General features: G+C 40.1%; 1 protein-coding gene across 1 annotated transcript; it reads left to right on the forward strand.

The window, feature by feature from the left end:
* Nucleotides 1-1,366: 1,366 nt before the first annotated feature.
* LYPD6B (LY6/PLAUR domain containing 6B) lies at nt 1,367-13,393 on the forward strand. Its single transcript, XM_024202822.1, has 5 exons — nt 1,367-1,421; nt 3,507-3,661; nt 4,902-5,000; nt 7,948-8,078; nt 13,138-13,393. The coding sequence occupies exons 2-5, from the start codon at nt 3,547-3,549 to the stop codon at nt 13,300-13,302; spliced, it is 510 nt and encodes a 169-aa protein (XP_024058590.1). The 5' UTR covers nt 1,367-1,421; nt 3,507-3,546; the 3' UTR covers nt 13,303-13,393.
* The last annotated feature ends 2,949 nt before the right edge of the window (nt 13,394-16,342 follow it).

The following is a 16,342-nucleotide window of genomic DNA, read 5'->3' on the forward strand; positions in this document are numbered from 1 at the left end:
TGCCTGCTGGATTCCTGGTATGTGGAGCTATATTCTTGAGTCCCAGCAGGGGATGCTGGCTGCTGAGCAGTGCTTCTCATGAAGGTTCATTGCAGAGAGAGAGTCCTAGGGGAAGGGCGGGGCAGGGCGGGGGGAGGGGAGAAAGGGAGAAGAGTTTTGGGTGAAGGAGGGAGATCCTGAGGCCCTGTGTTTGGAGTGGCGTGGGGAAAAGTCCCTGCCTGTGCATGGATGAGAATCCGCCCTTCTGTATTTGTATTCCCTAAAATTTTCCATTTGCCACAGGGTATGTGATTTGAGCAATGGGAACTGGGATAGGGTGGGGGAATCTTGAATTTGTAGAACACCGGCACAGGTGTAATTGTGCTTCTATGTGCTATCCAGGTGTATTTGATAAAGTTCACTGGTTTTGTAGATCTTTCTTTATAGAAAGGCAAATGTTTCCCAATTTGCCAATACAAACTAAAGGAAATGTATATGAGGCAGATAAACCTCACTACTGCTGTGCGTTGAAATGGTTCAGTCCTTCACAGAGCAAGCATAAAACAATAGGCTTGCTAGCTCAGCTGTCAGAAGTATATTTAGAGTCAAGATTGATTAAAATTGTCCTGACTAGGTAAAAGCAACTAATCTGTGATATTTGAAGAGCATAGCATGGGCTATTTAATGAAAGAATGGAAGATTAATTGTTTGCATTCGGAGCAAAAAAACAACTGAGTTGGGGCAGTGCCACCAAAATGTTCAAAGCATCATGCTGGGATTCAGGGCCTAATTAAGTGTTTAGCCCTTATGGGTTTGATGCAAACATTCAAAATCGATCTGAGTTTAAATATGTCATGCTGCCTGTCTAAGGGGTACAGGGATTGAGGTGGAGGCATAAAGGCAACTTTGTCACCCCTGTCCTGGCGCAAGTTAGAGCAGCCTCAGGGCAGACATAATTTTAGGGGTGCACCAGTGGCAATCCATGTCCTTCCCCTTATATGTCCCTGGCATACTAGGGTATATGCAGCAGGGAGGGCGAAGGGGATGCTGTATGTGTGAACGATCTCTACTGCTGCAGAATCCCACCCTGCCCATTTAGGGCAGCTTAGTTCCCTTTGTGCAACCAGAGTGACCCATATGGTATGTTGTGTGAGTGGGGACTGGCCTCTGTATTTGTAAATCTATGAATCTATGAATCTATAGTTCAAATCTTTTATGGCATATATGTTATTGGCCTAGATACATGTGTTCTTTTCTTTTATTACCAATAATATTAAAGGCATATTATGTCTGAGCTGACTCTTTCCCTGTGTACCGAATAATGATCACAAAGCCACTGTTTGGTTCTTTCAGATGCTTTTCTTGACCTGTTTGTGAACAATTTGGGCTCTAATACTAGGAAGACCTGGGGCATCCGCAGGAAACAGTCCTGGAGATACACTGTAAGTGTGGTGCAAAAACAGTTTCTCAAATATCTGTTAAAATATCCTAAAAATAAACATAAATTTAAAAAAATCTTTGTTCACAAAAGTTAGTAAGGCCTAGTGCACAAAACAAAACCTTCTGCTACTGATTGGTTGCAGGCCAAGAGTCTGTTTGAAGTAGTTCTTCTCCGAAGCACAGGAGCAGGAAGAAAGTCTCAGGCCCCTCTCCCTTTCCCCGCAGTGTGCCACACATGCAGTTCGTGCAGCTACTGGCCTGGAGTTGACTTGATGGCACTTTGACTCCCCCCACCCCATGGACTGGGATTGACTGGAGGATTCATGAATCAGCTCTCCTTGCCCATCCCTGCTCTGTCTTCAAAGGTCTGCCACCCTCTTGTGTGCAGTGGGCCCTTAAAGCCTGCCCAATGTCCATCCCAACCCTACCCTTCTCCATGCAGAATGTCACCATTCCACTGAATCTGGGGTCCTCCACATCCATGCAGAGGGGCACAGGATTTCCTCCATAATGCACACCTAAATGCCCGCACACATATTTCCCCTGCACTAACACACACAGGGGAGAGGACTTAATGCCTGAGCATGCAGGGGATAGAATTTACTAGAACTGGCTAAAAAAAGAAAAGTAGCATGAATTGTTTGTGAAAATGTCTGCAAAAAATGTGTCCCTGTTTTTCAAAGAAAAACGTTGAGTTGTGAAATGATTTCAACCAGTGCTAGAATTTACGTGCACAAGCTCAGGAGACAAATAGAGTTTCACACTGAAGACCTGTCACCTGTGCATGCAGTTGCTTGAAAAGTATGAACACAAAGCGGAATGTGTACAAAAGAGAGGTTCAGTGGGGCTGATATGATGATTGGACTCTTTACTGCAAGTGCACCAGGATAAAGGAATGACAGAATGCTATTAATGGTTCTCCCTCTAATTTGTGGTTATGACGACAGCTTGCTTCAGCTTTTCTTCGAGGAATACATTTTTTTAAGGATAAATTAAATTGTAAAAACCTATGTATTTAAATACCATGCCAGTCAGAAGTGTGCTTATGAAAAACAAGGACCAACAATTGAGACCAGTTTCTGCACTGCTGTATATTGGCATAACTCATTGATGTCAGTTGTGCTACACCAATTTATGCCAGCTGGGATCTGGCCCTTTGAGTTGAGATTTTACATTGCTGATGTAAAAAACGACATCTGAGATTGCATTTTGCCTGGTCTACAAATATTTTCATTTTGTCAAACTCGTGTTATAAGCAAGATACGAAAGTATTTTTCCATGAACACTAAGGGTAGTTCTTCACTGCAATAAAAGACCCTGTGGCACAGCCATGACTGGCCTGGGTCAGCAGACTTGGGCTCGGGCTGTGGGGTTACGAAATAGCAGTGTAGATGTTCAGGCTCAGGCTAGAGCCTGGCTCTGAGACCCCACGAGGGGGAGGGTATCAGGGTCTGTCTACACGGGAATAAAAAACCCACGGCTGGCCTGGGTCAGCTGACTCAGGCTCATGGGGCTGAAAAATTGCTGAACATCTACACAGCAATTTTTAGCCCTGTGAGACTGAGTCAGCTGACCTGAGCCAGGTGCAGCCATGCTGTGGGGCTTTTATCCCCTTGTAGACATATCCTTGGGCCTGGGTTCCAGCCCAAGCCTGAATGTCTTCACTGCTACTTTTAGACTTGCAGCCTGAGCGCCCATGAGCCCGTCAGCTGACGTGGGGTCTGAGACTCGGTGCCTCAGGTTTTGTATCACAGTGTAGACATACCCTTATAAGCCGTTTCTAAGACTGATATTGCCTGGGGGAACTCATCATGTAGCTGAATAACATAGCATACCAAAATTACTACAGTACTGAGTGTAGAAATGTAGCTGTCCTGTACAAAATGCTAACCAGCAGAAGGCAGCAGCTGCTCAGCTTTGAATGGCTCGTAATGGTTAGTGATGTATGCTTACAGGCAGGAGCAGTCCAGATCCAGTCACTGAACTGTCAAGGTTTCAAATCAAGTTTACAGGAAGTCCAATGCTCCACATTCTCAGTTCTTTATGGTTCCTCTGGTACATCATAATGTATGTTTCTTCTTTTCTAGGCACAAGTATTTTAGATTTCCCTGTTCAGTAATAGTCAGCATGCTATTATTCTCTCACATGTTGGCTGTAGCTTCTCTTCAGATCTTCATCCTCTCAGGGAATTGGGCTCTAGCCAAGAACATCAACTTCTATAATGTGAGACCTCCATTAGACCGTAAGTAGCCAGTTGCAGCTTTCTTGTATTTGAGAACATAGGTTAATGTTTCAGCCATCAGCTTTTCCATTGTTATCCCTTGTTTTCAGGGCTGACTCTTAAACATAAAGTGGCTGTCTCTTAGACGTTTGGGATCTCCTCTAGAGTTTAAAACAAAACATTCATTCGGTGCCTCCTATGGTTACTCAGTATCATTCCTAACATTTGAGATACAGTCTGAATGGAGTTGAACAGAGAGGGAGAGAACTGTTCTCTTTGATTTGTACTTTGATAATAAACCGTTTCAGATTTTGGATGCTTTTATTGCAGTTTTATGTCTCAAAATGACTTCATTTTGTACAATATAAATGTTTGCAATGGACTAGCTGTTTCTGTTTGTTGTACTGCTTTTTTGGTGGGTGGGGTAGGGAGGTAGGTGTATTGAACACTTTTAAAGTTATCACTAAATGAAAGTAGGAAAGTTAGTATGAAGTTAAAACCACTGCAGTAGCTGGGAAATCAGCTGTTAGTAATAGCATCACATGTCTGCTTCTTACCTTGCACTCACATTACTCTCCCTGTGCACCCAACTGGATAACAGTCTCTGTGATATAAAGGATTAAAGTGGAAAAGTAGTGATGGTTAGCAGGTGGGGTGTTTGATGCCAAGCTACTTTAAAACTCCTGTATGTGTGTATATAAAATGTTATAAAAACAGAATTTGAAATCAAACTCACTAATCCCTAATTGGCAACTTCTTGCTCAGAGTTGGGGGCAGTGACTTGGAGCTGGTTTCAAAGCAGTATCTGCCACATCTAGGGAAGCAAAAGCTGATTAAATGTAGATTGTGCGACAGTGTACATGTGTGCATACATAGAGAAGATATGTGTATCTTCTATGTTATAATACTGTATATGTAATGTGCAATGATACACTCTCTCTCCATTTAAACAGCGTTTTGATTGTGAGAGAGAATGAAAAGGCCAGGAAATGTTTTAAAGTTAAGACATGATGATGTTAGTACGAGAAGTAAAAGCTTCTATGGTAAGGTATGAAATAGTTCTTATTTACCCAATAGATTGACATGAACTGTGTATGCTATTCTTCTATACATGTATAAATGTGTGAATGTGTGTGTATATATATATGCTAATATTTATAAATAAGTATTTTTGTCTAATAAATGTAAAAGCAAGCACTTTTTGTTTGACATTTTAATTTTTGATATTTGCAAACTTAACATACTTATTATATTTTTAAAGCCACTCCATTTCCAAACAGCTTTAAGTGTTTCACCTGTGCAAATGCAGTCGACAATTACAACTGTAACAGATGGGCTGAAGATAAATGGTGTCCTGAAAGTAAGTGTGCCTGTCTTAGGGAGATTCTTTAAGGTATTTAATTTTGTTTTTCCCCTGATTCAACCATCTCTCAGACAGCTAGTTATCTAGGATTAACATACCATCACACTGATGCCCTGGGGATATATTTAGTAATAATGAGTCTTATGATTTCTCTTGAGATGGATATTCCAGCCATTTGAATATGCTCAGCAATACTACAAATCATGTTGAAGACCTTGTATGTTAGACTTACAGTAGAACCTCAGAGTTATGAACATAGGAGGAATGGAAGTTGTTCGTAACTCTGACATGTCCGTAACTCTGAACAAAACATTATGGTGGTTCTTTCAGAAGTTTTACAACTGAACATTGACTTAATACAGCTTTCAAACTTTACTATGCAGAAGAAAAATGCTGCTTTCCCTTTATTTTTTTCATAGTTTATGTTTAACACAGTACTGTATTTACATTTTTTTTTTTTTTTTAGCTTTTTGTCTCTGTTGCTATCTGATTGCATACTCTGGTTTCCAGTGAGGTGTGTGGTTGACCAGTCAGTTCGTAACTCTAGTGTTCATAACTCTGAGGTTCTAGTGTAGTATGTATTTGAATGAGTACTGTGTAAAGCATCTTTTTATAGAATAAAGAAGCTGCTCACTAGAGTAGCGGTTTTCAAACTGTGGGTCACAACCCACATCCGAAGAAGTGGGTATTCACCCACGAAAGCTCATGCTCCTATACGTCTGTTAGTCTATAAGGTGCCACAGGACTCTTTGCTAATGTTAATAAGTGCTAAGTAATACAGACTAGAAAAAACAATCCAACTATACATGGATGCTGAAACTAGGGGTGCTGCCGCATCCCCTAGCTTGAAGTGGTTTCCATCATATACAGGGTTTACAGTTTGGTTCAATGGCTCTCAGCACCCCCACTATACAAATTGTTACAACACCTCTGCAACTGTACATAAAAGTGATGGGGGCTGAATTAGCTGTTGCCACTCAAGAAAGAGATCTTGGAGTCATCATGGCTAGTTCTCTGAAAATATTCACTCAATGTGCAGCAGCAGTCAAAACAGAATGTTAGGAACCATTTGGAAAGGGATAGATATGAAGACAGAAAATATCATAATGCCAATATATAAATCCACAATATGCCCAAACCTTGAATACTGCATACGGTTCTGGTTGTCACATCTCAAAAAAGCTGTATTAGAATTGGAAAAGGTACAGAGCAGACCAACAAAAATGATTAGGGGTATGGAACAGCTTCCATACAAGGAGAGATTAAAAAGACTGGGACTGCTCAGCTTGGAAAAGAAATAACTAAGGGGGGATAAGAGAGAGGTTTATAAAATCATGACTGGCGTGGAGAAAGTGAATAGCGAAGTGTTATTTACCCCTTCACTTAACACAAGAACCAGGGGTTGCCCAATTAAATTAATAGGCAGCAGGTTTGAAACAAACACGAGGAAGTACTTCACAACCCGCAGTCAACCTGCAGAACTCGTTGCCAGGGGATTTTTTGAAGGGCAAAAGTATAACTGTGTTCAAAAAAGTATTAGGTGAGTTTGTGGAGGATAGGCCCATCATTGACTATTAGCCAAAATGGTCACGGCCATAACCACATGCCTTGGGTATCCCTAAACGTCTGACTGCCAGAAGCTGTGTCTGGTGATGGGATGGATCACTCGAAAATTGTCTGTTCTGTTCATTCCCTCTGAAGTATCTGGCACTGGCCACTATCGGAAGACAAGATACTGGGCTAGATGGACTATTGGTCTTGACCCAGTTTGGCCATTCTTATGTTATCCTCCTTCTTTGTAGTTTTATGCCAGATTAATCTAATATGTATCATAAATCTCTATAAACACACTTTGGATTCCTGTTTTCCAATCCCTTTTTCCTGTTTTCCTTGTGCTTGTGAAGAAACAAATAGTTTTATTAGGTTGTCTTTATACTTCTAATGTAATGTTGGTCTTGTTTGCATTTCCTCTGAACTTAGCGATTAACTTATCCAACACTGATACATGGTGGGAAAACAGTTTGCACTGTCAAATGATATTCCCCTCTCCAAAGCCAGCTATTACCTTAGTACTGTCTCCAAGAGTCAGCTGATCAGGGGTAAAGACCATTTCTTAATTCAGTCCCGCAGTCAAAGCTAAATGTGCTACCAAATCTACCATCAGTCCTAGTGTCTTTTGAAAAGTTAACATAGGAGCTGAAACAATTACTTCTAATATTTAGTGCAGATTTGTTATTTAGGGATGACTTTATAAAAGACAGCTATATAAAAGGCCTAATGCAAGGTTTATGCTAAGCTGTAGCCATACATCATTGCTGCATGTGGTTTCAGATGTGTTGTATGTGAACTCTCAAAATGGAAAGTGTCATGTTAGTGCATCCATTGGTAGTGCAGAAACATTTGGCAATAAGACCTGAAGATCACACTTGGAAGAGAGAATAGCAGGGTCACTGAAACTAGGGAAGGTAACGTACCCCAAAGAGAGGGGAAAGGAGGAAAAATGTTGGAAGAAGGGGAGTTGGGGGGTAGGGGCGAGGTGGGGTGGAAGAGTGAAATGAAAAAGGTAAAGAAGTCTAAATGGAGGGGAAAGAGAATGAGAAGGGAGTGCAAGAGGGAAAGGAAGAACCAGGAGAGCCGCTGCTAAAACTAGGTAGCTAGAGATGAAGTGTTAGATACACAGTACAAATCTCAATGGCCTTCTTCATAAGTTGCAGTCTAGGGGCCAAATGGCCCATTTAATTTAAGGTCTAGCTAATACATCATGACTGGTAAATGACAATTTTTTTGGAATATAATGCCATCTTACTGCTCTAAACCCCACACAATCTCTAACTTTTCTCAGTGCAAGCACTTTATTGTAACTTGTCATTTAGTGAAAACTTTTGAAGTATGTGAAAGAGAGCACACTGCATGAAAATAAACCTGATTTTGATTTATTTCTTAGATACAAAGTACTGCTTGACAGTTCATCATTTCACAAGCCATGGAAGGAGTACATCTGTGACCAAAAAATGTGCTACCAGGGATGAATGCCGTTTTGTTGGCTGTCACCCCCACAGAGAGACAGGCCATACAGTAAGCATCAGTTTTTGTAATGGAGAATGTTTGTTTTAAGACATTCTAAATAAGGGTCCTGTTCAGCACTTGTTACTCAAATAACTACTGCTGGAGTGAATAACACCTGCCAAATGAGACTATCTAATGTTTGTCAGGGCTGGGTCCTGGGAGCCGGAACTTGTAGTCAGAGCTGGGGTTCACGGTCAGGAGCCAAGGGTCAGCTGGGTCAAGATACTGGGAGATCAGAGGCATAATACAAACTGGAGATCAGAACCACAAGTCAGATGCCATGAGCCAAGCCAGGTCAGGGCACCGGGAAGTCAAGTCAGGGGAGCAGGAACAGGAGGCACAAGGTACACAGTACAGAGCATGGTGGATCCCAAGCATTTGGACAGCTTCCTGTTGCTGGTTTAAGTAGGTTGGCTACCCTGGCATGTCAAGGGTAGAGCCTCAAACTGGGGCTGGGCGTCCTGCGTCAGCAGTTGTCAGCAGGCTGCCAAGTTGAAGTGTGGCTTCTCCTGTAAACCCTGTAGATCTGGGTTCGAGAAAATGTTTTAGTAATGGAAGTCAAAGTTCTAGAACAGGAGCCAGATTAGCACCTCTTCCTATTTTTCTATGAAGAAGTTAAGCTGTATTTGCGAGGGAGGGTCAAATTCTTGAGTCAAACTTAGCTCAATAACACCATTTATTATGGTGATTATAACATCAAGCTACCTTGTAGAGGATCAGAGTTCCAATTCAAACTTGGCCATTCCTTTTCTAGGTGTCAATTGGCTGGCTTGCTCATAAAAGAAGTAGTTTCCCTTTGGAGAGGATGCATCTCTTGTAGCTCTATAGTGACCTCTTTGGCTAGAGGCAGCCATGTTCAGCTTTATTCAGTCAGAAGGATAATTTCCCCAGTGTAAGTCATGGAAACAAAACAACACTGGATTTAGGCTTGGAACTTGCTATATTTCTTTGGGCAGAAGTGTCAAAAAAGCACTGCTACGTTAAGGGGCTGGTGTAAGTTAAAAGGACCCACGTCTTACAAACCACAAGGGACTGAAACAAAAGCTATATACCATTGTCACATTCTGGGGTGAAATCCAGACTAATGAGGGGCTGTGTCACTGCCTGCTCCACAACCTTGGAAGCCTCTCAATGCTTTGCCATTGTAGCTCCAACCAGAGCCACTCACAAATGGCCTAACAGCATGCAGGTCACACCCGGAGTGTCTGTGTACAGCTACAGCCATGGTCCAGCAACTCTGACTCCAGCAGCCTATCAGCAACACTTCAGTCACACTCTGGCTTCTGCCAGCCTCGGTTACTACTTGCAGGGTGACTCAGACATGCTCCCAGTCCTAAACATTCCCATAAATGTGTTCTGCACTGTCCAGCCCTCTTCTGGACAGTTCAGATATCAAAGGTCCATTGCCCCTGTAAAAGGGTCAATATCCAACAGTTTGCTACTTTAACTGGAGTTACCAAACACTCAGTTTAAACACACACTGGATTATTTTAGATAAAAATAAAACAAGTTTATTTACCTACAAAGAGAGAGGTTTTAAGTGAGTACAAGTATAATCTATTAGTCAGAAATGGTTACAAGAGAAACAAAAGAATGCTTTCTAGTAGCTAAGACTTAACAAGCTAGACTTGGTTCAAGGTAAAATCCTTACCACATGTTTCCAGCAACAGGACTAACCAAATTCTCATGTCAGGATTTCCCCCCAAAGTCAAGGGGCTGGTTCTTTTGTCATCTTAGGAGAAAGAGAAAGAGAATTTGGGGTGTTTTTGCCCCTCACTTTTATAGTCCAGTCACCCTTTGAAATACGTTTTCCTGAGGGTTCCACCTAGATAAAGTTCATTCCAGCCATGAGAACGGAGACATGGACTCTTGTGGTGAAAGAGGTTCCATGTTGTTGTTTGCTAAATTGCAGATCAATCTGTTCCTGCCCCCCCTTCACTGCCAAAGAATGGCCACTTGACCAGGGATTGCCAATCAACTTTGGCATCTGGCTAAAGGCATCAGCTTGTCATTTGTCTTTGAGAAACCAGTTTACCCCCTCCACAGACTTGTCTGGTATACACACTGTAGTCATAATTTCAGCTTATGTTCATAACTGTTAATATTCATGTTTTACACAAGAATATTGATCTGTTTATTAGTTTTTAAATGATACCTCACAAGGTATATTTTGCACATAGATTAATACAATAATGTGTAGGGTGTGAATAGAGAGGTGATTTTGGTCACAACCATTTGTAAGTGGGAAAAAAATTACCTCAACGTTTGTTGATATGTCTGATTAACAAGATACCAGACTTTAACACCATGTCATTCTTATTACCACATTGCTTTTGTCCCATTTCAGTTATGACCTAATTTTAGCATCTGGTAAATTACAAATTGTTAAATTACAATTTGTGGTATAAACCATTGATTTCTAGTCCAATTCACTGTAAAAATGAATATCTTTATTTTTAAAAATATAGAGTACAGTATAATGTTGAAGAGTTGTGTACTAGTGTGTTATACATACTGACTGACATAAACAACCGTTGCTATAACTCTTGCTTTTGAAAAGGAAGTATAACAAACTTTCTAGTGTGACAGACCCACACCAGTTGGGTGAAGGAGTCTGGTAGAAGGCAAATATACTGGCCACTGGATGAATAGTTTTCTGTTCCCTGAGTGACCAGAGCAGGGGCTGCCCTAGAGCAATCAGGAACCTGCTAGAACCAATTAAGACAGGCAAGCTAATTAAAACACCTGGAGCCAATTAAGAACTTACTAGAATCAATTATGGCAGGCAGGCTAATCAGGACACCTGGTTTAAAAAGGATTTCCCATCAGTTAGTGGGGGGCGTGCAAGGAGCAGGAAGTGAGAAGGCGTGCTGCTGGAGGACTGAGGAGTACAAGCGTTATCAGGCTTCAGGAGGAAGGTCCTGCGGTGAGGATAAAGAAGGTGCTGGGGGGAGGCCATGGGGAAGTAGCCCAGGGAGTTGTAGCTGTCACGCAGCTAATACAGGAGACATTGTAGACAGCTGCTATCCACAGGGCCCTGGGCTGGAACCCAGTGTAGAGTGTGGGCCCGGGTTCCTCCCATCCCTCCAACTCCCTCTCTGACACAGGAGGAGTTGACCTGGTCTGTGAGACACACCAGAGGGGAAGGTCTAATTTGGAAAGGGATCTGACCTGTCCCCGACCCACTAGGTGGGACAACAGAGACTGCGAAGATTGTTCTCCATTTCCCCCATGCTGGCCAGCGATGAGGTTAGCTGAGTGAACGGCAGGTTTGAGTCTCTCTAGCAAAAGCGGCCAAACTGAAGGCTGCTGTGAATCTCTGAGGCGAGCAAATCCACCAGAAAGCACAGGACCCACCAAGGCAGAGGAACTTTGTCACACTAGGTAAAATGGTTAGAATGTTTTATATCCTATATAATACAGAACTGGAAGGATATTTTAGAAATCAGTGTCTTGGTAAAATCTTTTAGCAGGATTTGAATGATCTTAGTGTGTAAGATTTCAGATATATTGAAGATAGCAGACAATCTGTATGTTAAATATGAAAGGACATATATATGTTGCATTTGATCTGAGCACAGTCTCCTGTTGATGTCAATGAGTGTTGATGGATTGAAGGAAATATATGGCCTTTAGGAGCTCCAGCCTGTCTTATGCTGCATTTTATCTTGTAAAATATACTATTGTTCCTTTGCATACAGTGCAAACTGCAGTGTGGAAATGGGTACGCTCTGCAACTGCTCAAGTAAGGAACATCAGTTTCAATGTTTCCCCAAATAAACTACTAGTGAAGAAGATGATGAACATTAACAGTTGTTCTCTAGCACTGGAAATTTGACAGAAGATGCAAATGTAAAGATCAAAATACGAGATTATGCTGTATAAAAGCTTATGAGGGAAATTAAACATGATCATAGTCTATTTTCATTAAAAAATGTGTGACAAGAAAACATTCAAAAGCATGTTTGTGCTTAATACTTTCTTATATGTTGAGAAATCTGTCAGACATAGCTAACCATTAACTATCATCAGATCATGGTAACAGGAGTCCATTAATTACAATGCATGATAATGAGCTGTGAGAACACTGCCGTGCATGATTTTGCAGCCGTAACTGATAGGCCAACTCAGATCACAGGCTACCAGACGGAAGTAATTAATATTGCTGGTTGGGAATTTCCTGGCAAAATGTTTTTGTTTTGTTTTGTTTGTTTTTGGCTAAACATTGATTTTGTGAAAACGAACTATTTGTGGGAAAGGGTCCGTTTCAACAAATCTGATTTCCTAATTTTTTGGGGGGGAAATGGTTGAAAGGACTTTTCATTTCAAAATACTAGTTAATTTATTGTTTTATTTTTAAAAAGGTCAATCTAAATGAAACATTTTGATTGGATTTTAGGTTCAAAATTTTTTTTTGAGACTTTGACTTTTTGTCAAGATTCAGGGTGGGGAAAAAAATTGCAAAACCTTAAACTCTTGTGGGACAGGAAAACAGTTTCCTGCCCAGCAATGGTGATTAGCTTATTTTTTAGTAATAACTAGGGCTGTTGATTAATCGCAGTTAACTCACGCGATTATCTCAAAAAAAATTAATCATGAATAAAAAAAGTAATCGCGGTTAATCACAGTTTTAATCACACTGTAAGCAATAGAATACCAAGTGAAATTTATTTAAATATTTTTGGATGTTTTTCTACATTTTCAAATATATTGATTTCAATTACAACACAGAATACAAAGTTGCAATGGGGGAATTGAAAAATACTATTTATTTTGTTTTTTACAGTGAAAATATTTGTAAACAAAAATAAATATAAATTGAGCACTGTACACTTTGTATTCTGTGTTGTAAATGAAATCAATATATTTGAAAATGTAGAAAACATCCAAAAATATTTAAATAAATTGTATTCTATTATTATTTAACAGCATGATTAATCACGATTAATTGCAATTAATTTTTTTAATTGCTTGACAGCCCTAGTAATAACCCTTGCAATTGAAAGCATATACTCTATAAACTTCTGTTGCAGTCACTCCTGCCTAGCAATCTCCTTTTTATTAACAGGAATGCGTTTCTTGCTGTGAAGGGATGATCTGCAATGTAGAAATACCAACCAATCACACAAATGCAGTGTTTTCAGTAATGCATGCTCAGAGGAAATCAGATGGCAGCAGGAGGACAATTAGCATTCCGGTGCTTGCATCAGTCATAACAATTATGTTGTTATGATGCCGCTTTCCATGTGCCCAATGTGATTCAGAGGGATAAACTTTATGGGCTCTAACATGACGCTATAAGAAGAACGTTTCAGTTTGAACAAAGTCTCTGTCCCCCTTCGGATTATAGAAGATGGTAGGAAAACATGGACATGCACATCATGAAGTTTGTTGATCATTTACTGAAAATTCTTTCAAAGAGTCTGAAGTATTAAAAAGAAAAAACTGGTGACCAGACACTATAGTAGACTTTAACCAGTTATCTGAATTCTTCATTTGGTGGTGGAAGCGTGTATACACTCTGCACATTACTTGAACAAGGAAACTGATTGTCTGTAGGCAGTCAATTGATTAGGTGAGATAAAGGGGTACTTCTAGATGCAAAAGCTGTGCCAAGCTTATCTCAAGAGAAGCCACTTTTTTCATAACTTCGTGTATTGACTTGTTGTGTTGAGTCTCTTGTCTGCCTTATTGATGAGAAAATGTTACGTTTAAGTTCATCCTTAACATGGTGTTCATGGAGAACTGTACATTTTCCAACAAGGTGTCTAAGAAATAGACAAAAGTGCCTTTTTAAATTCAGTTTTGGTCAGAACTTTCATGTCCTATGGAAAAACTGAAAAATATTTGTAAAAATTTTTTTTTGTCTCTCCTACTACAACATTGCGACACCTCCTCAGATTATACAATGATGAATCCACACACACACACAAAAAAAAATCCTAACAAAAGATTCCCAACTGCTTAGGTTCCTATAGATCTCTATTTAGGCATGTAACTAAAAGCCGTCTGATTTTCAAGAGTGCTGAATACCTGTATCTCTTTGATAGGATTTGTGGGTGATCAGTTCTTCAAGATTCTTCCACTGGTTCTTCTCACCACTTTTATTTAGGAGTCTAACGTTAGGCACCCAGCTTTGAAAAGTATGGCCTAAGTTTCTAAAAATAATGTTGCCAGTCTTACCTTTGTTTTCATAGCTGTAGTAGATTTTTTTTTTTAAAGCCTGGTTTATTGCATATTTTGACTAATGTCGCACATCTGACCAGTTGGAAAAATTAGAAATGGTAGAATTTAGGTTACTGTTGCACGTTACAAAAAAATCTGTTTTTCTTTGTAGGCCTTGCAATGAACAATGTGTGTTTCATATTTATGTGTATTCTCATCCCTCTGGTTCAAGGGCTGGATACTTTCAGATTCACTGTCTCTTTCACATGAAGAAGTCAATCCTGAAGACTGATAGAAATTGATTTCACTTATTTTCAGTCAGTATTCGGTCTGATTTGCAACATACGCCAATGTTGACTATTTTTGTTATTAATATTTTGGCTCAGATTCTCTGTGCTTGAAAACTCCCTGATCCTGTGGACCAGCATATGTCAGCCCGGTCCTGAGCACAACCTCAAGCCTCAAGGCTCCCAGCAGTCTCTGGGACCTGGGCTGATGGTTATGGATGGAGGGAAGTTTCAGCCATGCCTCCTTTTTTGCCCAAGCCTGCACCCAGAGCCTTCACTTACTGGATCCACCATCCCCTTTGCACTGCAGCATGGTCATGAGTGTGGCCCATACAGTTGAAACAGAGCACTGTATTGCATTTTTTGCTTCAGAATTTTTTTTTTGGTACTTTATTTGTGAATTCACAGGTGTAACCACTAACAAGTTAGACTCTTTTGATTTCTCATCATCTTAGTTTTTCAACAAAGCTTTCTGTTTAATCAGAATTGGTTGAAAAATTCAGGGGAGGGGGGGAAGTTGTGAAAATTTTGTCCAAATATTTTTGTGGGATTTTTAATTGAAATTTTCAGTGCAACATAAAGATTTCATCAAAAATTGAATCTCTGAAAATTTTGACCAACTCTGTAGTTTCAGCCTGTGTGTGTCAAATCTTTTGTATTTCTCTCTAACTTGTTTAAGTACACTTAGCTATTTTAATTTTAACTGGCAATTGGAAAACCTCCTTCGCTGATGTTTTCAAAATTGATGATGGTCTACGCCAACAAATATCCAGAGAAGTTCTTAGAATGGTGACCCTTTTTCTTCTATTTTTCCTGTATGCAAATATGTGACATGTCTAAAATCTATCTCCATGATCTGATGAAGAAGTACTTACAAAAAATAATTTAGAGTTGTAAGAAGTTACAGATGGAGAAGATCATTCACTCCCTTTGCTTGCCAATGCAGGGTTCTTTCCTGCCATCTAAATCTAAATATTTCAAGCAATGGATTTTTGAAATCTTCTTATGGAAGACTGACTATTCCAAAGTCCAATAGATCAGGCTATAAGGAAGAATTTCCTAGTATTAAGCAAAATGTTTCTTTCTTTAAATGTAATGTCTTTAATGCTTCTTTAATTGTTATATCAGTCTAGCAGGTAATGACAGCTGTAGCTGAGATCACAGAACACTTTCCATTGTTAGTTCCTGGTTTTAGGTTTCTGAAACATTCTCTTTTGGGCTGACGTTTTCCGGACTTGGTTCTCTGCCCAAAGGTGAATTCTTCAATAAAATTAAAGCAAAATCTTTTCAATGGTTTTCTGAACTATGAAAGCATGTAAGAATACATTTTCCTGACTTCTGCCTCTTAACCTGCACACTCCCACCCCTGGCCAGCCCTCCAGGCTCTAGGTGCTCCCTCAAATTCTATTCCTTGGAATGATTTGTGCAGTTGAAAATGACAATATAAGGCTTAACAAGGCTTGTGGCCTTAGATGAGTTTACTGTAAATAGTTTAAGAAGATCTAAAACTTTAGATTTGTTTATTCTGCAAATAAGATTCCAAACTACACAACTTGGGAGCAGAGCTAGGATCTTGAAGTACTGGCCAGAAGGTTGGCCATGCTTATGCTACTTTAAGATTTTCTTGAAGTGATAAGATTATCTCCTGTGCATGCAGAGGTGAGGAATGCAATTGACAATAAGAGACAGTAGTTCCTCATTGGCAGTCTGGTGCTTGTTAAATCTGCACATGTGCAGGCTGCTAATGACATTGATAGGCTCTAGTTCGCCTTGGTTAATTGGTGCTTGCTAGTTATAAAACTGTTTTTTTTCCTTTTAAGA

Source organism: Terrapene carolina, unplaced genomic scaffold (genome assembly GCF_002925995.2).
Source record: "Terrapene carolina triunguis isolate 2854851 unplaced genomic scaffold, T_m_triunguis-2.0 Scaffold62, whole genome shotgun sequence".
Taxonomy (NCBI): domain Eukaryota; kingdom Metazoa; phylum Chordata; order Testudines; family Emydidae; genus Terrapene; species Terrapene triunguis.

Bases quoted from the DNA above. Each gene is read 5' to 3' on its own strand.
- LYPD6B (XM_024202822.1), top strand. From the start codon at position 3,547: ATGCTATTATTCTCTCACATGTTGGCTGTAGCTTCTCTTCAGATCTTC. The intron at 3,662-4,901 runs GTAAGTAGCCAG...ATATTTTTAAAG, and splicing joins TGTGAGACCTCCATTAGACC to CCACTCCATTTCCAAACAGC. The intron at 8,079-13,137 runs GTAAGCATCAGT...TTTTATTAACAG, and splicing joins ACAGAGAGACAGGCCATACA to GAATGCGTTTCTTGCTGTGA.